Genomic DNA, 21,503 nt, shown 5'->3' on the forward strand with positions numbered 1-21,503 from the left:
TGAGGGCCTGCTGTGCCCCTGTGGGGTTGGGTTAGATGTGTGAGACCTAGTTCCCACTTTCTTGGTCTTCTGAGTCTGCTTGGGGAGATAAGACAAGAGAAAATACCACAAAAACTAACTTTGGTCATCTTGGAAGAGGTGTCCCCTGGGAAGTCAGGGGTAATTCACGTCACTGGATACTAGGTAACAAAGTTGAAAAGCATTTTCTTCCTCCCTGTTTTGGAACTGCCTATAACAGGATGTCATTCAGTCATTTGCACCTATAGATAGGGGACTAAAGTTGCCATTAATGGACAGAGCTTCTGTGATTCTTGCAGCTTTAGATTTCTTATGGAACAGCCAGGAACTGAGGGTGTTTATATTACTGCTAAACTGCTTCCCAGATGACTGATAAGATACTCCTAGGAGTAGTCTCTTTTGGGGGTTTTATCAATTTATCAGTTTATCCCACTGGGAGAAAAGCAGAGGTGAGGATGAGGTTTATTGGGGAATGGACTAAGATAGTCTTCACTCTAGGACTTCTTTGGCTGCAAGGAAGGAAGAGATCAGGAGGATGGGCTCGGCACTGGATTGCTGTTTCCATAAATTTATAATGTCTTCTAGTTAATAATAATACCTAACATTTTTAATAGTTAATGATAATAATGATAATAGCTAGCTTTAAGGTTGGAAAATCCCATATATGTTATATCATTTGATCCTCTCAGGAACTCTGTAGGATACTATTATTATTGCTGTTATTATTCCCATTTTACAGATGAGGAAACTGAGACTGAGAAGAGGTTTAGTGATTTGCCTAGAATCACACAGCTAGTAATTATCTAAGGTAGGATTTGAACTCAAATCTTCCTGACATCATGATCAGAACTCTTAGCCACTTCATTCCCTCTTCATGTTCTAGAAAAAGGCGGAGAGGTCTAGACAGGGGATGTGACTTATCAAGGATCATATACATAGGAGGTGGTAGAAGCAGGATTCAAATACAAATCTTCTGACTCCAAGTCTCACACTCTTTCGGTCATACTACAGTTCAGGATATATGGGTGGGAGTTTCTTAGGTGGTTTCCCTTAGCATTATCCCTGGATGGGAACTGCTGCAGGATGGTGACATTAAAAATGATTTCTCCTTATTTTTTTGGTTCATTGCAATTCTGCATTTTTATTCATTAGCCATGAATTGAACATGACTGTGGAAGGCACAGGAAATCCTTTTGTGAACAAAGGACATGCCCTCTCAAAGCTTCTAGCCTAGTGAGCAGTGAGACATGTGGCAAGAGTTCTAGGTTAGCTAATGATTGACTTCTCTGGAGAATAAAGGTCTTGGCTGTTGAAGCAGACTGGATCAAATCTCATTTCTGATGTTTACTACCTTATGCAACTCCTCATCTCTTTGGGTCTCAGTTTCCTCATCTGTACAATGGGAGTTAGACTAGTTGACCTCTGAAGGCCCTTCTGGCCTTAAGATAGCATCTTTTTTGTTTATCTAGACTAGTGCAGTGGGAAGAACTCCAAGTATGGAATTAGAGCCTGAAGCTGTGCTCAGCTATTTACTCTTGGTTAGGTCTATTGCAAGGCCCTTTCTCTCTCAGCTTTGGTTTTATAGCCCATAAAATGGCAGGCTAGTCATTAGGTAATGTCTAAGGGCCAAGAGAGAGCTCTAGACCTGTAGTCAGGAAGACTCATCTTCATGAGTTCAAGTCTTATCTCAGGCACTTCCTAGCTGTGTGAACCTTGGCAAGTCACTTAACCCTGTTTGCCTCAGTTTCTTCTTTTGTAAAATGAGCTGGGGAAGGAAGTGGCAAATCAATCCAGTATCTTTTCCAAGAAAACCTCAAATGGGGTCATGAAGAGTTGGACAGACCTGAAACAATAGCAAAGTCTAGTTCTATGGGTTTATAAAGAATGACTTTAAAGATTTGCAGAGAGCATGTGACAACTCTTTAAGTGTCTGGGAGTAGGTTGATAGGCAATTCTCAAGGTACTTTTGAATTTATATATGTAAAATATGCAAATCCTTCTTAAACTTTGTATATTATGCACTGAAAAAGCATTTGGAAAAATATTAAAGGTGTCATCTCCAGAAATCTCCATGCTCCAGTCTCCTGGAATTTCCCTAGAACAGCCACTAATCAGCAGCAAATGTAGAGATGAATCAGGTCACCTCATCAGAGATGAATTGAGTGCTCACTCATCTTTGTGGTTCCCAAGGCTGCTTGTGTCAGAGGACTCTGGGAGTATGGGGGGTGGGGTGGGGAATGGGTAGTATATACCTTAAGTTGGCTTTCATTGTCACTTTTAGAGAGAGCTGGGCCTGGGCTTTGGTAGAGAGAGCTAGTTTTGCCTAGTGAGGTGTGTGATTGACATTCTGGGCAGGCCCTTCTGGTGGCTCTTCATTTTTTGACTTTTTAATGAGAGTATTTTTGAAAGTGGGGATCAAGGCTGCTCTGTATAGAAGAGTTCCTGGAAACTTCAGTTGCCTCTTACACCATTCCCTTCCTGCCCACCCTCCAGTGAGATTCCCCAATAGTATGTGAGTTTCCCATCCCTTGGACCAGCTTCTGGACCAAGTATCTACTCTATGCAGGTCTCAATCTGGAGGGCTCTGCCCATAAAGACTCCAATAGACCAGACCCATAAAAGGATAAATAGGACAAAGCAGAATATGTTGAATGTATGTCTTTCTTTCCTTATTTACTTGGAAGCAGAGATAGCTCACAATTTTTGAGCCTGGGGAGGTGGCAGGAAGCAGGCAAAGGTAGACAAGCTGGATTGCTATTGGAGAATAATAGTAATAATAAAAAAGTAGCAATGCACTTTAAAGGTTTGGAAAGCATTTTATACACATTCTCTCATTTGGTTCTCATTTTGATCCTGTAAACTATGTTCTAATACCACCATCATTTTATAAATGAGGAAACTGAAGCTAAGGTAAAGTGACTTGCCCAGGATCTCACAGCTAGTCAGTGTTTGAGGTGGAATTTTGAATTCTATTTTTTGGGGGACACCAATTTCAGTGCTGGCATTCAAGCAGGAACTAGAGTGGTTGAGGAGCCCACCTCATTTGATAATGTCCTATTTTAACTAAATATTTTTGCTAACCAATTTATGATGCAAAATGGGCCTTTCCTTTCAACCCTGAGGAAGCTCGACCATATATGGGAGGTAGGTGGGCTAAGGAGTTTCCTCCCTAGGGCAGGAAGAGGGTCCCTTCAGTGTGACGAGGTTGACTACATTCTCTCATTGAGATGCCACCCCTTGTTTCTTGTTCCTTGTGGTCAGTCTGAATCTTTAGCAACCAGAGGGAGAGAAAGGGAGGTGCTTTGTGACTCATGGAGGAATCTCAGACATAGGAGACAAGGAGAAGAACCACAAATAAGTAACTCTGGTTGGGAAAAACAAAATTGTTTTAAGCTATTCTTGGAAACAGCAGGATTACATCGTGTTTCTTCCAAGAAAATGTAGGAACCTTCTACGTTTCTGGGTAGTTTGTTTTATTTATATTATGATGTAAAATTCCAGAGGAGTGGCAGCTGAGCAGAGGATTTGCAAGGAAAATTTTAGCAAAATGTATCCATTTCAAAGATACAAGCCAAGAGCTAGAGTTTTTCTTTCTTGGACTTAGCTGTGAAAGGCTTTTGAAATCTTCTTCTGGTTTCCACCTTCCCACATTTACATCAACCGTACAGATGTGTGCACAGTGGAGAGAGCATTGGACTTGGACATTGTCATGAGGTTAAATCTGGCGTCAGACAGTTGGTAGCTGTGTGACCCTGGGCATGTCACTGAATTTTGTTTGCCTCAGTTTCCTGATTTGTAAAATGAGCTGGAAAAGGAAGTGACAAATCGCTCCAGTATCTTTGTCAAGAAACCTCCAAATGAGACCATGAAGAGTTAGATACAACTGAAAAGATTTAACAACAATAACAAAGTGTGACTGTTTTTTATAAAGGGTTGTTTATGATTTGCTACTTTTGACTATTTTTGACAAAGTTTCCATCCGTGGGTTGACGGGTAATTTTCAGGATCCCTTTGAGTGATTTACCATATATCCTCCTTATTTTTTCATTTCATGTGTGTAAAAGTACTTGGAACAATGTGATGGGCATCAAAGTCATGTAGTCCTTCCCTAGGAACTTACCCTAAAGCAGGAAAGAGCCCACATTACATTGGGAGGTGCCTACTCGAGCCTGAGTTGTGAAGTCTGGAAGCTATGAGATCTTTTCAGAACACAAGAGGTTTTCTTACTAATACTGAAGATGGAATTGCATGGTAGAAGGAGAGTGGAATGTGGAGACAGAGGACCTGAGGTTAATGCCCAAATCTGCCATTTTTTTAGCTGTGTGACTTGGGTCCCTCGAGGCCTCAGTTTCTTGATTTGTAAAACAAGGATTGGACTTAATGATTACCAGGTTTTCTCCCAACTCTAAATCTAAGAACTATAGACTCTGGATAGGGGAGACAGGGTAGGGAGTGGTTTTGTTGTGGTTTTTAAATAACTTTGTATTGCTATGGTGTTACATCATTCAGCCAATAAGCATTTATTTGGCACCTCCTACATGCGAGGCACTAAACTAAGAAGTGGTCATAACAAGTAATGGTTCTGTGGTACAGGAACTCAAATGCTACTTGTGAAGGAGGAAGGAGAAAACCATTCACTCTCTCTCTCTCTCTCTCTCTCTCTCTCTCTGTTTCTTCCCTCTCTACACACATGTACATATGCATATATATATATATATATATACATACATATATATATGTATATATACACATTACATCCAAGTTCTATGAGGCACTGTGGTGTAATTGTAAAGTTCAGAAGGATAGGACTTGGGCAGGGGTGGGAAAAGGATTAAAGAGGAATAGAAGCCCAGTCTCTTTCTTGAAAAACCATCTCTTATAATAAAGACTATTTTATTGGTTTTTTTTGTTTGTTTTTTAGGGTTTTTTTGCAAGGCAAATGGGGTTAAGTGGCTTGCCCAAGGCCACACAGCTAGGTAATTATTAAGTGTCTGAGACCAGATTTGAACCCAGGTACTCCTGACTCCAGGGCTGCTGCTCTATCCACTGCGCCACCTAGCTGCCCCTGGATCCCATTTTTTAAGTGAGGAAGTTGATACAATGAACCCTAAATCAGTACCAGAGTCCCATCTTCTGACTTTCCAACCAATATCCACTTAGTAGGAACAAGAAACTGACTGCTCTGAAAGCAGGCTTGCCCAGCCAGGTCAAGCTATTCAATTTTTCCTCAAATCATTTCTTCCTCCACCCTGTCTTATCTCACTGTGGCTAAAAGCCTTGGTCTTGCCAAGCTCTCCATACCTGTCACCTCAGAATCACCTTTGACTTACTGTGAGCTAGGCCAGCTAGCTCTCTGGTCCAGGACCTGGTCCATCTACTGACTGAGTTACTTCCTAGTGTGTCTGACTTTTCTTCCTTCTCTTAGTTTATCTCCTTACCTTTAGGGAAGATAGGGCAAAAGAGGCAGCATTTGTAGTGTGATGGATGGAGCATCCCAGTATCAGGAAGACCTTGGCCCAAATAGGGGGTAGGGTGGAGCAATGATACCTCAGAAATCCACAAACATTACAAATCTGGTTTGACTTGTTGTTCTGCTGATTGTCTAGACTTGAAAGTGATGGAGAAAATGATGATAATGCAGATTCAACTTCCATCTGTGATTGATTTGCAAAATTTACCAGCACTTTACTGAATTGTCTTAGGCTCCTATTAGCTATGGAATCTTGGGCCTTGATTTCTTCATCTGTAAGATCCTTTCCAGGGCAGCTTGGGTTGGACAATACATTTTGTACCTGTTCTGGCTTCGGACACTTACTAACTAACCTTATTTGCTTCAGTCCCTCATCTGCACAATGGATTGGAGAAGGAAAGGACAAACCACTTCAGTATCTTTGCCAAGAAAATCCCAAATGAGGCCATGAAGAATTGGCCACAACTGAAAAATGACAGAACAACACCAAAAGGTCCCTTCTGAGCTATAAGTTAATGATTTGATAATTCTAGATTGGCCTAATTATTTTATTGATATTGCTGCTTACTACTTTAAATACAAACCTGCCTGGTCTGACTAACCCTGCTCACCTTTTAGTACAACTTCCTGACTCCCTCGCACTTCCTTTGATTTTTCAACCCACTCACGAGTAGGCAGGTTGCTTTGGAAACAACATGGTTGGCCTAGCGCTCCCTCAGTCCCTGGATGCTTGGTGTATCCAGCCTGCTTCAACACATATTTGAATATGGCTTACCATAGTTGGGGAAGTACACTTGAAAAGAATTATGATAATAACAGCAGCTCATCCTTATATAACACTTTATATATTCCCTTATTTGAGCGTCACACTACTTGGGAAAGAAGTTAGTGTAATTATGGCTATGATGCTGTGACTGCTGACAATGACGGTGGTGATATTACAGTTGGAAAGGATTTTTCCTTCCGTAAACCTCAAGTAACCCTTTGTACGCCTTATGATTTTGCCACACTCTATTCTACATTGTAGTTGGTAGATTGTTGCATGTTTGTGTAGTTGACTAAATTGCAAACTTCATGAGGGATTAATCATATCTTAAATTATTGTTATATCAATCCCTCACAGCCAGGTGATCTTCCACAGGTTCTTTTGGCTGTGGGTACTGAATAGAGTGATAGTTGGGTGAGTGAATGAATGAATGACCCCTCATTGTAAACTTCATGAGGGATTAATCATCTTAAATTATTGTTATATCAATCCCTCACAGCCAGGTAATTTTCCACAGGTCCTTTTGGTTGCAGGTGCTGAATAAACTGATAGCTGGGTAATTGAATGAATGAATGAATGATCCCCTCATTCTAAGGCTGGGAGAGGGTTACTTACTATCTGAGATACTCAAAGTATCTAGGTACTTACCTAGGTTCCAATCCCTTCTCAGGTTACTTATTACCTGAGGAGAGATTAGAATTTGGGTCTTCCAAACTCCATTTAAATGTGCAGAAAGGAAATGGGGGGGTGGTCTTAGGATGAGAGAAAATATTCTATGAGCAGAGACATGGTATGTGCTTCAGGAATGTTGAGAAGAGCTCAAATAGGACTGAGAGGAAAATTTGGGGGACCAGTGGGCATAAGGTTGGGAAGATGAGGTCAGGTTATGGAATTAGGAGGAAACAGGGCATCATGTTTTGGCTCTTGAGCAGAAGAAGTAATAGAAATGGGGTTTGAGGAAGATGACTAGAACAAAATAGAATGAGAGGATGTGAAAGAGAAAAGGTCCAGGTTTCACTGGCAATAGAGGGAAGACTTTGCCACTCTAAAGGATCATAGATTTTGATATTTAAGAGACCTTTAAAGTCAGCTAGCCCAATCTCTTGATTTTTACAGGTGAGAAAATTGAGCCCCAAAGAGGGGGAGGTGACTTGCTGAAGGTCACACAGGCAGAAAGAAACTGGCCTAGATTCTAACCCAGATCCTCTGGCTTCAGATTTAGCACTTTCCACTGTACCATGCCACCTCACTTCCTAATTTGGCTTTGTTTCCTGGCCAGAAACCACTTGGCCTCTTTGGGCATCCTTGGAGAGGCTGTGGTGAACCAGAACCCTCTGGGCATCTCTCCCCCAGAACAGCTCTTCCTTCTCTTGTACATGAAAATGCCAGCCTCCCTAACTTGAGGTCCAGTTAGCCCCCTTTTTTCTTTTCCTTTTCCTTCATCTAGTCACTCTTAGAATCCAATTCATTAGGGGAAGTTGGGGGACAGACAGTATCCTTCTATATTTCAGTTTTATGAAACCAACTGAGAAACCAAATGGACATATTAAAAAAAAATTCCTTGCATTTGAGTTGTGAAGAATCTCAATCTGTCAAACCAGAAAACATCTACTGTGAGCCAGGTACCCCAGTGATGCAAAGATAAAAAGGAAAAAACCTCTGCTCTGAAGGAGCTGCTATTTTTTTTTTCAGGAAAGACACCATCAGTATTGAAAGAATAAATTCTGAATAGATGCAACGTATTTATTCCAGACCCCTTGGGATTCCATAGAAGGACTCTCTGGCTCCTGTTAGCACATCCTTCTCCATGTGAATAGCCCTACTGAGTTCATCATGGGCCAGGCATATTGATGAAGCAATATGATGCCTTTTGACGAGGCGACCAGCTCATTCCTCTAAAATAGTTGCAATTTAGCTCTGTTCAGAGAAAAAGAGCACATGCTTGGGAAATCAGAGAGAAATACATTGACTGTTTTTCTTTTGCTTTGAAAGTATTTAAATGACTTGCCTAAGAAATGTCTGAGGTTAGAGTAGGACAGATAGGAGGGATGGTGGCCAAAACCCGAGGAAGTTATTTTGGTAATTTGAATGAACACTCATTACATTTTCCCCCATCATTCTGTGCACTTGCTCCAAATAGCTCCTGGTTTGGGTTTAGGCAGCACAGACTGGATTTGCATTTCTCCAGGGGCAGATGCTTCGTTCTCTGTGACTCCAGGTTTAATGCCAATCCAAAGCTCCTGAAAACAGAGAGGGGTTTATGGGCATCTTCTTTGTATTGACCCTGCACAAGAAGGTCTCCTGCCCTGTAATTGATGAAAAGGGCATTGGAAATTGGGGGTGTCTAGTTGTGGGAGGATGGTAGTGACATCCGGCTTGAACACCAGGGTAAGTGAGACTTATGTGCTTGGGGCCCCTCCATAGGCATCCTTTTGCTCCTGTCAACAGTAGGAATTATCCATTCTGTCCCTATGATCACGCTTTCGGTTTTATCTCATGCAGTTACTGGGTATGGTTCTTTGAGGCATATTAAATAATAGCCTGTTTATTAGGTTTGGCAATCAGTATTGTGGTGGAAGGATCCTTGGACTCTTGGTGCTGGGAGATTTGAGTCCTGATTTTAACTCTGCCTTCATTGGCGCTCTGATTTCTCTCTGATTCAGTCTTCATTTTGTAGATGAGACTATTGGACTAGATCAATTTAAAGGTGAATGAAATTTATAAATGAACTGGATGAGAATTCTACATTTAACAACCAGATTATTGCTCTTTTTAAACAGGTAGCATCCCCTCCCCATTTCCAGTGTTCTAATTGATAGATTTTAGAGGTGCTAATTACTTTGAAATTCTTTTTATAAAAAAATGTATTTTTTTAGTTGTACAATTATAGCCTATATATCACTGTCAAGAGGAGGGAGGAAGAAAAATTTGGAGCTCAAACTCTTACAAAAAATGAATGTTGAAACTATCTTCATGTGTAATTGAAAAAAAAGATGTAAAAATGTGTATTTTATATTCCTTTGCTTTTTTAAAGGTTATCTGGATAATGTCAGCATTAACTAGAATTGAGTTTTGGATAGGAACAAAAACTGATCTTAAGATGTGCAAACAACATAGTTATTGAAAATTGAATATTTAGAATTGGACTTACTCATCAGTTGCTTGTTGGATCACTACCAATATCTTCTTCCTCTCTCCCTAGTCCCATTCCCTTGTGTTAATGCTTCAGGCTGATCTGTGTTCTTTCTCTCTCTCCCCAGGTGTGATGGTTCTTCAAATATCCCATGGTGCTGTTCTCTGTGAACTGTCCTGTGCAGCTCCTATTTAATCCGTTCAACAGACTGCCATCAGAACATGGGGGAAAACGAAGATGAGAAGCAGAGCCAGGCTGGCCAGATCTTTGAGAACTTTGTCCAGGCATCCACGTGTAAAGGCACATTGCAGGCCTTCAACATCCTCGTTCGCCACCTACAGCTTGACCCCTCAGACCACAGGAACTTCTATCCCAAACTGAAGGCAAAGGTGACCACGTGGAAAGCAAAGGCCCTCTGGAACAAACTAGACAAGCGAGGGACCCACAAAGAGTACAAGCGAGGGAAGTCCTGCCTGAACACCAGGGTAAGTGAGTGGAGCCCTTCTGGGCTTGGGGGGTCTCCCTGCCATTTCCTAGAATCTTCCACAACTCTGTAAAGCATATTTAGGATGGAGGCTGTGCTAGACAAATATTTGTTAGAGTTATCATGAGTCAATGAGTAAGAATTTTTTAAACACCTGCTACATGCCAGCCACGGTTAGACTTGAAGACAAAAAGACAAGAAGATAACAGCCCCTTTCCATGAGGAGCCAAATTCTGTTGACTATCTGTAATTAACTTAATTTGGACCATTTTGGGGTAAGGAGTAGGGGGTAGGGTGCTGTGATGAAGAGGAGAAGCTCATCATAGGTCCAGGCACACCTTGAGGGATTGGTTTCTTCTTCACTGAGTAATTGGGGGTGTCCAGATGGACCCCAGGAGAGGTACCATGTTGCCAGACATGGTGGCTGTCATATTTGGACCCTGAGTAGCCTCCACAGCAGTGGTGATCAACCCCAAATAGAAAGGATCTGTGTAATGACTTAGAAAAACCACGGATTTACATTATCTAGGTTATGTTATATTTTCATTGGTTTTGTTAAACATTTCTCAATTACATTTTAATCTGGTTCTGGCTGCACTGGAGGGTTTGCTACAGAGGGCCTGAAATATGTGAGAAGAGGGAGGAAACATCTTTCTTTGGGTGTCAAGGGTCCTGGAAAGAGCCTTCTTCATCCTTATTTTCCACCCTATGGGTGGATCTGAATAAAGGTTCAATTTCTGGTGTTACTGGCATCACTGTTTATTAGCAGAAATAAGAGCTGGTGACTGAGAAGGAAGGGCTCTTGGCAATAAAGGAGTCCAGCTCTCTCAGACAAGGGATTGATCCCCATAATGGGAAGGGACTATTTCTATAGAAAGTAGAAGAACCAGAAGCCAGGTCTCCACAATCCTAGTCAATCCATTTTTTCTTTCTCCTGTGTACTCCTGCCTCATATAACTCCTATTTTGCAATCTGCCTCTGACACATTACTCTAGCTTGGGCAGGCACGACCTCTCTGGAACTCGATTTCTTTAGTTGTAAAAAGGTAATAGAACAGATAGCCTTTCCAGTCCCCTTCCAGCTTTAAAACCAGGCTCATGATCTTTTCTTTTTCTACTGTAAGAAAATCAGAAGAGAGAGTTAAATAGATGCCTATGGAGGAGGGATTTGGGCCTGTAAAAAATTCTCTTTGTCTTCTCTTAAATGGGGAAGCAATGGATAGTTCTGACTTCAGAAATGGGGAAAAAAAGAGGGTTTCCAAATTTTACAATTTTTCTTATTTTGCAAATACTTCAGATACACCTATAATTAATTAATTTGAAGCAATCAACAAGAGACTTGAAGCTGCAGGACAATTTAGGAGAATTTTGGCAGTGAACTCGATGGGAGGTGATGAGGACCCCAACTGAGATGATAACTATAGATGTGAGAGAGGTTGTGAAGATAGAAATAGCAGATCTTACTATTTATAGGGAATATGGGGTGATAGGAAGTGAGGAGTAGAGTGGAATGTAGGGTTACAAGTCTGGAAGACTGGAAAGATGGTGATGCTTTCTCTAGAAATAGGAAACCTGGAAGAGTTTTGAGGGGAAGATAAAGAGTTCTGTTTTGGAAATGTTGATTTTTGAGATGTCTTTTGGATACCAATATTTTTTTCAAGAAAGATTTTATTTATTTTGTTTTACAATTTTCCCCCTAATCTTGCTTCCCCCCCACCCCAGAAGGCAATTTGCCAGTCTTTACATTGTTTCCATGGCATACATTGATCTAAGTTGAATGTGATGAGAGAGAAATCATATCCTTAAGAAAAATAAAGATAAGAGATAGCAAAATTGCATAATAAGATAATTGGGTTTCCCCCCCTAAATTGAAGGTAATAGTCTTTGATCTTTGTTCAAACTCTACACTTTTTTCTTTGGATTGGATATTAATGTTAACTGATTTTCCCCTACTGCCTGCTACCTCATCTAGAGGGGGTAATCTATAGAATAGCATAAAGACTCTCTGAACCTTCCTAGAAGCCTTCCCTGCCCAGCTGGCCTCAGGTAGGGCACTCCTGGACTGAGCTATTCTGATTATTCTCTCCTTGGCCTTTGGAACTCCAAGCCAGGGAAGAGCTACTTGGGCAGAAAGTGGGAGTTTGGATTCAGTGAGCAGATATTATTTTGACTCTGGAGGAGGTGATGTAGTCAGAGCCCTTGGAATTCTCTTTGGTGCCAGTCCCAGGATGAGGGTTTGAACTCTCCATGGTGATTTGATCTGTTGTGTGTTTATCTGGATGATGGAGAGCTGCAGAATGTGCTGTGGGCCTTCGTGTCTGCTTCCCACATCCCACGGGAGGCAGTGATGGATCGCCTCCCTGAGAACCGAGCACAGACTGTGCTGATCATCTAGAACCCACCCAGCTCATGCTTTGATCAGCCTCATGTGTTACGCAATGGGTGGCACAGGCTGACCCATTCAGGGGTATACAAGGTGGAAGAGGAAAATTGAGTAGAAAGAAGTATGTGATTCTTCTTCTTCCCTTCTTTTCATCCCTATTACAGATAACCTGGGGTGCCCCTCATTTCCCAATCTCACCCTTTACCATCTTTCTGTCTTTTCTAACACTTATCTCCCATGCCTGTAAGAGGTTCTTCTCCCAGACATTCCCATTCCTCCACTCCTTTGTCTTCTTTTTTTTTCTTGCTTATAGTCAGAGGAGACCTGATTTAGAATCCTAGAGTTGATATTTCTTAGGTGTCTGCTCAAGGATCAATCATTTTACCCCCTTGAGCATCAGTTTTACCATCTGTAAAATGGGGACAATGAATGCTGAGTGGTTGTAAAGAAAGCACTGACTGTTCAGCACCTCCCTTCAAGACTTCACTTGGGTGGCACCTCTTCTCTGAAGTCTCTCTTGAGATGAGTTGGATGTCTCCCATCTCATCTTGCAGGAACCTTTCTTTTCCTTTTATTACTCTTCTTTCCCCTTGTATCACACTTACTCATGGATGTTCCCCCTCTTAGATTTCTTCTTCTTCTTCTTCTTTTTTTTAGGTTTTTTCAAGGCAATGGGGTTAAGTGGCTTGCCCAAGGCCACACAGCTAGGTAATTATTATTAAGTGCCTGAGACCGGATTTGAACCCAGGTACTCCTGACTCCAGGGCCAGTGCTTTATCCACTTCGCCACCTAGCCGTGCCCCCCCCCCCTAGATTTCAAGATGGCCCAGGGATGTAGAATAGGGTGGACCTTTATCAGAGGTGGGCAATATTTTCAATTTTTTTTGCTGATTATATTCATTTATTTCATGGGAGGGTGAGAAATGAGTTTATAAGAAATGAAAGAGACGTTAAAAAAAGGGAAGAAAGAAAAATGCATCGGTAAAAGTTAAGAAAGATCTTAGAGATAAAAGGTCCAGAAAAAATAAAACTATGACTATAAAGAATGCTGCAAAAGTACAAGGAACAAGCAGAGCCCCAAAGAAAAACTTCCTAGAAAAAGGTGGAGAAAACTTCTCCACCTTTGGGGAGGTGTGAATGGGTCCACAGAGGGAAACATTTACTAGATTATTAGATTTTTGATAGCTTTGCTGATCCTTTTCTCTTTTTTTCTTTTAAAAGTATTTGTATATAGAATGGCTTTCTGGGAGAGGACAGAGAAGAGCTGCAAGAGGAAATTTAGGTGACATAAAAGCAGGATAACAGTAAAACTTAATTTCAAAAATAGAAGAGGAAAACAAAGTCATGGAGAACACAGCCAACAATTTTGTGCCTATAATCTATATCTATATAATACATACTTTAAAATGTGCATAATGAGCTCATGGTTTCATATAGTCCCTTCTTTCCTTTTATAAAAATATCTATGTTGATGACTTTTATTAATGTTGTTCAACTATTTTATTGTGTCCAAGTTGTGTCCGACTCTTTGTGACCCCTTTTGGGCTTTTCTTGGTAAAGTTACAGGAATAAGTACTGTGCCATTTCCTTCATCAGTTCATTTTATAACTGAGGAAACTGAGGCAAACAGGGTTAAGTGGTTTGCCCAAGGTCACATAGTGAGTCTGAGGTCAGATTTGAAATTAAGTCTTCTAGACTCCAGGTCTCTGAAGTTCACCATAAAAATGAAAAATTTCAAAATTAAAAAAAAATGAGTAACATACTTAGCTTTAGTTGCCTAAAGCTCAAACAGGTTAGGTAGATTCCTCATGGTTCCACAGCTAGTGTCAGAGACCAGGCTTCCAATCCAAGTCTAGGATTTTTCTTCCTCCACAAGGCTCTTCCTGGACCTCCAGCGTAGGTACTTTATAAATGTTTGTTGAAAATGAAATGTCAGAACAGCAGAAGACTAAGGGAGAAGTTGAAAGGAATATATGTAGTAGGGAGTGGTGGGGAACCACCCACAGTGCCCTGGGTTGCCCACCCCTGAGTTGTGGGCCAGCACCATAAAAAGTCCCCGCCCTGGGGAGCATCATATGGGAGGGAGGGAGCAGGAGAAGCAGCAGCTCCCTCCCTCTTCCACCCCCCCCCCCCCCCCAGCCTGTCTCTGTTGGAAAAACTATAAACTTTTATTGTTCCAACTCCCAACTGCAGCCTAAGCCTTTGTGTTTATGCATGATTGACTTTCTCTTAGAAATTTGTTTTACATTTACTTTGAAAGTCCCGTGGGTCACTTGAGGGAACCCAGCTGGAGTCAATTCTTGAACATTGGAGCTTTTTTTGTAAAAGCTCCTGTTCCCTAATTTCCATTCCATCTCCCCTATGTTGCGGCAGGGAAAGAGGTCTCAACTCTCATTTAGACTCTTTGGGGTGTAGCAACAGAGATTGGGAAGGGTATTGGGAAATGACTAAATAAAATCCGAAAGTGCTACTTCCTCTTCTCTGACTTGCCTTACATGAAGAGGCATTTATTTCCTGAATGAAAGATGTTTCTCAAACAAGGGCAGGAGAAGTGGGATTGATTCCTGGGCTGGGCCAGCCAGGCAGTCGAGTCACCTGGAGTGCTTGTGGGTTGGAAGGGAAGAATGTCTTTGCCAGGGCGGGGTTGGCGGAATTTGGATGAAGGCCTTGCTGGGTAGCTCTGCTTGGAAAGGAGGGCCTTTTGGTCTCTTCACCTTGAATGATAACTAAGGATAATGGCAAGTATTTTTAAGCATTTTCAGGTTGGCAAAGCATTTTTCAGATAATCTCAACCTCACAACAACTCGGGGAGGTAGAGACTGTTATTGTCCCCATTTTACAAAGGAGAAAAAACAAGGCAAAAAAAGATGTTAAGTGACTTGCCTGGAATCTCACAGCTAGTAGGGTTAAATTTAATCTGAGGACTTCCTCAGTCCAGGTCCACACTAAGAGCTTCTCTTCCCTTGAAGCCTTTCCTGCTTCCTCCTCAATGCAGAACTGTGCCCAATAGAAGCCACCTGTTAGACCTTTCTTAGGATCATTGAGATCTCTCCTAGGCATAGAGTTGGAAAGATTTTAGAGATTCCCTAGGTCAGGGTTTCTAGACTAGCATTAGGTACTGTCGATGACCCTGCCGACAGACAGATAGATAGGCAGATAGACAGAAAACAGACACACACACACACACACACACACACACACACACACACACACACAAACACACACACACACACACACACACACACACACACACACACACTCTGTCTCTCTGTCTCTCTGTCTCTCTGTCTCTCTCTCATAAACAACCTCCTCTTTCTCCTCCTTCCTCCTCCCCCTTTTCTTCCCCTCCTCTTCTTCCTCCTTCTCCCCCTCTGTATCTTTTCCCTCCTCCTCCAAGAGCAGACTGGTCACCTCACCTCTATGTCTCAGATAACTCTCTGCTTTATGTATTTTACCTCATTTGAACCTCACAGTGGCCCTTGTAAAGAAAGTATAATAGATATCATGCCTATTTTAGAGATGAGGAAAATGAGTATCAAGAGAAATTCATGGACCATAAGTTCCATGATTTGAACTCAAATTTTTCTATCTTTCAGTATGACACTTTATCTCCTGTTCCCTTGTTGCCTTTGTCTATTCTACAGTGAAGTTATTGGCTAATTATGACAGATTTGTGTAGGAGTAATTTTCCCAATCCTTCCTCCCACCACTGTGCCACACTGGATGAGAAGACTGGAAGGGATACCAGATGTTTAGTTACCCTTTTTTTCTACAGCATAGATCATCTATCAAGAGGTAGAGTTGGAAGAGACCCTTAGGGATCTCTCATTTGACAGGCAAGAAAAAATAAATAAATAAACATAGATTAAATTCTTTTTAGATGGCAGATACCTAATAGGGTAATTGAGCATTGTGATTTTTTTTTTTTTTTTAGTTTTTGCAAGGCAATGGGGTTAAGTGGCTTGCCCAAGGCCACACAGCTAGGTAATTATTAAGTGAGTGTCTGAGGCTGGATTTGAACCGAGGTACCCCTGACTCCAGGGGCCGATGCTCTATCCATTGTGCCACCTAGCTGCCCCGAGCATTGTCATTTGCATTGATCAGATTAACTTTACCTGCTTATTGTCATTATATCCATTATTTCACTGGTTCTATATACTTCCCTCTGGATGAGTTCATAGAAGTCTTCTCAGGTTTCTCTGCACCAATCCCCTTCCTCCAGACTCCACTTTTAAATTAAGAAACTATTCTTTGCGAGGTGCTCTGCAGGGCCTTGGGCATTACAAGACAGAAACAGAACAGTCCTTGCTTCCAAGGATCTTACATTCTATTAGTGGAAAAAAAAAAACCCAGAACAAGTACATAGAATGTGAAATAAAATGATTATACAATGTCTGTAGATTTCACCAGATTCCCAGAGGGATCCTCAGGCTTTGCTAGAGTCCCAGGAGGTTCCTAGGTTTCACCAGATTCCCACAGGGCTCCACAATACCAAAAAAAGGGCCAAGAATCCCGTTTTAGGCTAGCACACTCATTGAGTTCAGAGTATGGCACTTGCTGAGTTCAGAAGACTGAAGCATTTGAGCATTCAGAGGGGAACCAAGCAATGATGGGAAAGCACAAGATATATCTCTATCTGTATGTTTGGGCTTAACTGGTCTGCCTCCGGGCTAATTCAAAGTGAGTTTTTTAGCTTGGTAGTAGAAAGAAAACTTGACTTCTACCTTCTTTTCCCTTTCTTGGTATCCCCAGTGCTTAGCACAGTGCCTGTACACAGAAGGTATCCAGTTGATAGACTTGCTGGAAATCTAAAATGGAAAAGGATTGTTTACTTGAGGACTTGGGATGAGGAGTGCCTCAGTTTCCTCACCTGTCAACTGAAGTGGGTTTGATTTGGTAACTAATGAGTTCCATGGAAGTCAAATGATTTTCACCCAAGGCCACTCAGTTTTCAAACTCACATGCTTGATTTCAAATGCCATTTGAACCCTGTACCAGCTGTTAGCATTGACTATGCTTTTTTATGGTTAATATTTTCCTTGAATAGAAGTTCCTTCACATGGTAAGAAGGAAGCAATCTCTTTAATAAATGTGAATGAATTCTTCCCAGACGCTGAACAAGAATCTGTGCAAGCAAAAAGACCTTGAAAATTGTCAAGCTAAATTTGACTTCCATAGCCAGTGTGAATTACCAAGCTAATGAGTATGGCATCCTGGTCTAGGAAACAGCAGTTCATGATTTTGGATGGAAATGACAGTTTTTTCCATGATTTTGAGTGAATTCAGATGTCCTGAATGGGACTTTGGCATTTGTTTCAGGCAACAAACCATAAGGTCCCTTTCCTACTAACAGCACCAAGTCCAACATATATCCTACATATATCCTTTTAATTTTTTTATCTGGTATGTATTGGAGTGGGACCATTGTGTGTTGTTACATAGGAACCAAACCTTCCCCTTCCCCCCCATCCTTATCTAAAAAGGTTTCTTTCTCCCAACATATAACAAACTGGTATTCATTAAAGTGTTATTTAGTTATTTTTCAGTTGTATCTGACTCTTCATGACCCCTTTTGGGAGTTTTCTTGGCATAGAAACTGGAGTTGCCTGCCATTTCTTTCTCCAGCTAATTTTTCAGATGAGAAAACTGAGGCAAGCAGGGTTAAGTGACTTGTCTAGGGTCACACCACTAGGCAGTGCTGGAGGTCACATTTGAACTCAGGTCTTCCTGACTCCAGATGTGGTGCTCTAACTACTGTGTGACCTAGCTGTCCTTCATTTGGGTAGCACACTAGTAAATAGTCACTTTGTGATCATTGAACCATAGCTTTATTACTGGAAGGTACCTTAGAGACTAGGCAATCCAACTTACCCCTCTATTTTACAGATGAAGAAATGAAGGCTTAGGGAGGTTGAGTGACTTGATCATAAATATCAGAAGTGGCACTGACCTCAGGTCTTTCTGACTCCTGTGCTCAGTACTCTAGCTAGTGGCTAGAGGTGGGATTCTTTTCCTGGTAGGTGTTGGGCTGAACCTCTCACATTGCCCCAAACTCTAAGACTCTCCAGGTCTTTAATGACCAGTGGTTGGAGGTGGGGCGAGGGGAAGCAGGAGGTGTCTGTGGAAAGGGAGAAATGCCAAACAAGAGGTCCCTTTGGACTGGGAACAGCAGACTGAATATAGCTATCTGACATTCCCCACCTCTGAATCATGGTCTGCCAGGGGAGCTTGTCTCTGCTGAGTTGGTGATAAGAGACTTTCTCACAAAGGGGGCAGACACCAACTTGGCTCTTGCTCACGGTTACAAATGGTGATGATAAAGGCTGACATTTTAAACTAATTTAATAAAAAGCATAGGAGAAAGGAGCAATGGGCTCAAATATTCCTCTGTTGATTGCCATGTTTTCAAAGCATTAGTACCTGTCTGGTTACCCTGCATTTGCTCATACACACCTTCCCGTGGATGTTGGTTATATGTGTGGAAGGAAGGACAACGTGAGGCCACCAGACAAGAAAGGACTGGGAAGAAATATTTGGCTCATTTGTGACTTTGGCGTCATAGGAACTAGAAAATGAACTACAGTGCATTTATTCATATGCTTCAACAAACATTTATTGTGTTCAATGTCCTGAGGTTGTGCTTCCTTGTAGAGCAGATCAAACACTAAATAAGACAATTGTTGTCCTTCTGGAGAGACTCAGAGTAGATTCACCTGGACTAAGCACCTGGACCTTGCCAGATACTTAATACATACTTGTTGATTGATCAAAACCAGAATTTTTTGGGGAAAAATATGCCTCTCCTGAATTCATGAAGTGGGGGTATACAGTTGTTTGCAAGGAGCTTGTCAGTATTTCCTTCTGGGGTTTGACTGTGTTGAGATGGACATAAATCAAACTTAGAAGAAATTCAACAATCCATGGGTTGTTGATAGGATTGGATCTTGGATCTTATATGAGACCCATCCACCCCCTCTTATACTATATATAGCTATGTCTATCTATCTATCTATATTTGTGTGTATGTGTGTACATATGTATATAAATGTATATACATATATACACATTTTTATTTATGCATATATACATAGGATATATAGAACTCTAAAAAAAAAGGTAGAAATCTTACTAGAACTCCATTAACAGGAAGAGTATATGGTTTTTAAAAAGCATTAGATATGGCAGCCAACAATGTAGGTTGAATCTTGGCTCTTCCAGGAAGGATTAGTGGCTAGAATGCCAGATTTGGAATCAGGAGAATCTGGGTTCATATCTAACTGGGTCACTAGCCCCATGATCTTTCCTGAGCAGCTTAATCTTTCTCTGCCTCAGTAGCCACATCTGTAAAATGAGGAGGTTGGGCTCAGTATTCTCTAACATCCCTTCCTAGCTAATATGATCTTTTGGGACCTTGACCAAGTCTCTTCCCTTTTTTGTGCCTTAGTTTCCTCTTTTGTAAAATGGAGCTTTATGGATACTCTACTCGGGTGTAAAACAGAATGTAAAGCTCTTTGAAAGCAGGGACTGCTAAATTGTTGTTGTCTCTGTATTCCCCTTGCTTGGGACATACTAATTAATAAATGCTTACTTATTGATTTTTCAACATTGGTAGTGAGATTATGGAAGTCAGGACTAGCTGTTCTAAGCTTTTTAGTTAAAGACTCACAAATTTGCATCCAGAGACCATCACTGCCTCCACCCGAGTTTCCTCTGTAGGGCTTGGGTGTTAATACTGCTGTTTTGTTTGTCTATGTTCTTGCTGGACATTGTTAGCAGCAGACCGGTTGTCCTCATAGCCCACCATTCTGAAGGACCCATTTTTTTTTTGGCTTTTGCAAGGCAAATGGGGTTAAGTGGCTTGCCCAAGACCACACAGCTAGGTAATTATTAAGTGTCTGAGACCGGATTTCAACCCAGGTACTCCTGACTCCAGGGCCGGTGCTTTATCCACTGTGCCACCTAGCCGCCCCAGGACCCATTTCTAAGTGAGAGAGTGGAGAACAGTTCTGGGAGTATTACTGATGATGGACCTCGGAGATTGATTGGGATGATAGGTTGATTTTTTTAGCTGCAAATTTTCAAGGTCTTCTTGGAGTCTTGGACTTAAAATCTTAGAATCCCAGAGTCAACCTTTATGTGAAGCAGAAATTCCCTTCACATCAAGTCTCCTTCACTAATGGTCTTCTAGCCTCAGATTCTCTCCCCCCACCCCCTCACCCTCCCTGGTGGTACATTCCATTTCTCAAAAGCTCTTACTGCTAAGAAGTCTTGCCTAAAAGGAAGCTGAAGCCCCCAGGAGCTTGCCTTTATTGTTCCTAGTTCTCCTGGGTCACAAAAAAGAGCAATCCTTCCACATCCTAGCTCATCTTAAGTTTGAAGAGAGTTTTCAAGTCCCTCATAAATTGTTTCTTCTCAGACAGAAGCTCAGGCAAACAGGACAATTTGGAAAATAATATAGACTTCATTACAGACTTTTAAAAACAGCAAATAGTGTGAAATGGCGATTGTAGTTTCAGATAGAAGAATCCTTTGTTCTGTGCGTTCTATTGTTTTATAGAAACACTCTTTTAAAAATATTTAAGACTTAAAAAAATAATAATAAACTCCTGCCCCAGGCATAGTGGTAGTTTCTGCTGCTAGGAAGGCTGAGCCCCAGACATATTGACAGTTCCTGCTACTAGGTAGGCTGAGATTAGTAGATTGTTTGAGTTTAGGAGTTCTGAGCTTCTGTAGAGTCAAACTGGATCTTTTTAATGAGCTTAGAAGCAGAGGTTTTAGCACAGCCTCCCCACCCCAATCCAATTCACATGCTTATCATGGTATCAACCCCTGATGTCATGATCTTCTTCCAAAATGAAGGACGGGGGCGGCTAGGTGGCACAGTGGATAAAGCACCGGCCTTGGAGTCAGGAGTACCTGGGTTCAAATCCGGTCTCAGATACTTAATAATTACCTAGCTGTGTGGCCTTGGGCAAAGCCACTTAACCCCATTTGCCTTGCAAAAACCTAAAAAAAATAAATTCAAAAATGAAGGACGAACAAAACAAAAACAAAAACCATTGTGTCAGACTCAGAGTTGTGAACTAGGGGTACAAACAATCCCTGTCCTTAAGGAGTTTACATTCCAGTGGCAAGGATAGCACATACCTATATAGTGTATATTCTATCTCTTTTTAGTCTTTGCTTTCCACTTGAGTGTGACTAAAGGCTGGAGGCATGGGGCCTGCACAGACAAGTCTTCAGACTGCTC

At 41.5% G+C, this 21,503-nt stretch overlaps 1 protein-coding gene across 1 annotated transcript in view; it reads left to right on the forward strand.

Moving 5' to 3' along the window:
• MICAL2 (microtubule associated monooxygenase, calponin and LIM domain containing 2) overlaps positions 1-21,503 on the forward strand; it is a 285,377-nt gene that overhangs the window by 46,646 nt on the left and 217,228 nt on the right. Inside the window, exon 2 of the mRNA XM_074230325.1 lies at positions 9,515-9,872. Within this exon, the coding sequence (XP_074086426.1) occupies positions 9,609-9,872 (264 nt within the window). The 5' untranslated portion in view covers positions 9,515-9,608. The remainder of the gene's footprint in view (positions 1-9,514; positions 9,873-21,503) is intronic.

Source organism: Macrotis lagotis, chromosome 3 (assembly GCF_037893015.1).
Source record: "Macrotis lagotis isolate mMagLag1 chromosome 3, bilby.v1.9.chrom.fasta, whole genome shotgun sequence".
Classification (NCBI taxonomy): Eukaryota; Metazoa; Chordata; class Mammalia; order Peramelemorphia; family Peramelidae; genus Macrotis; species Macrotis lagotis.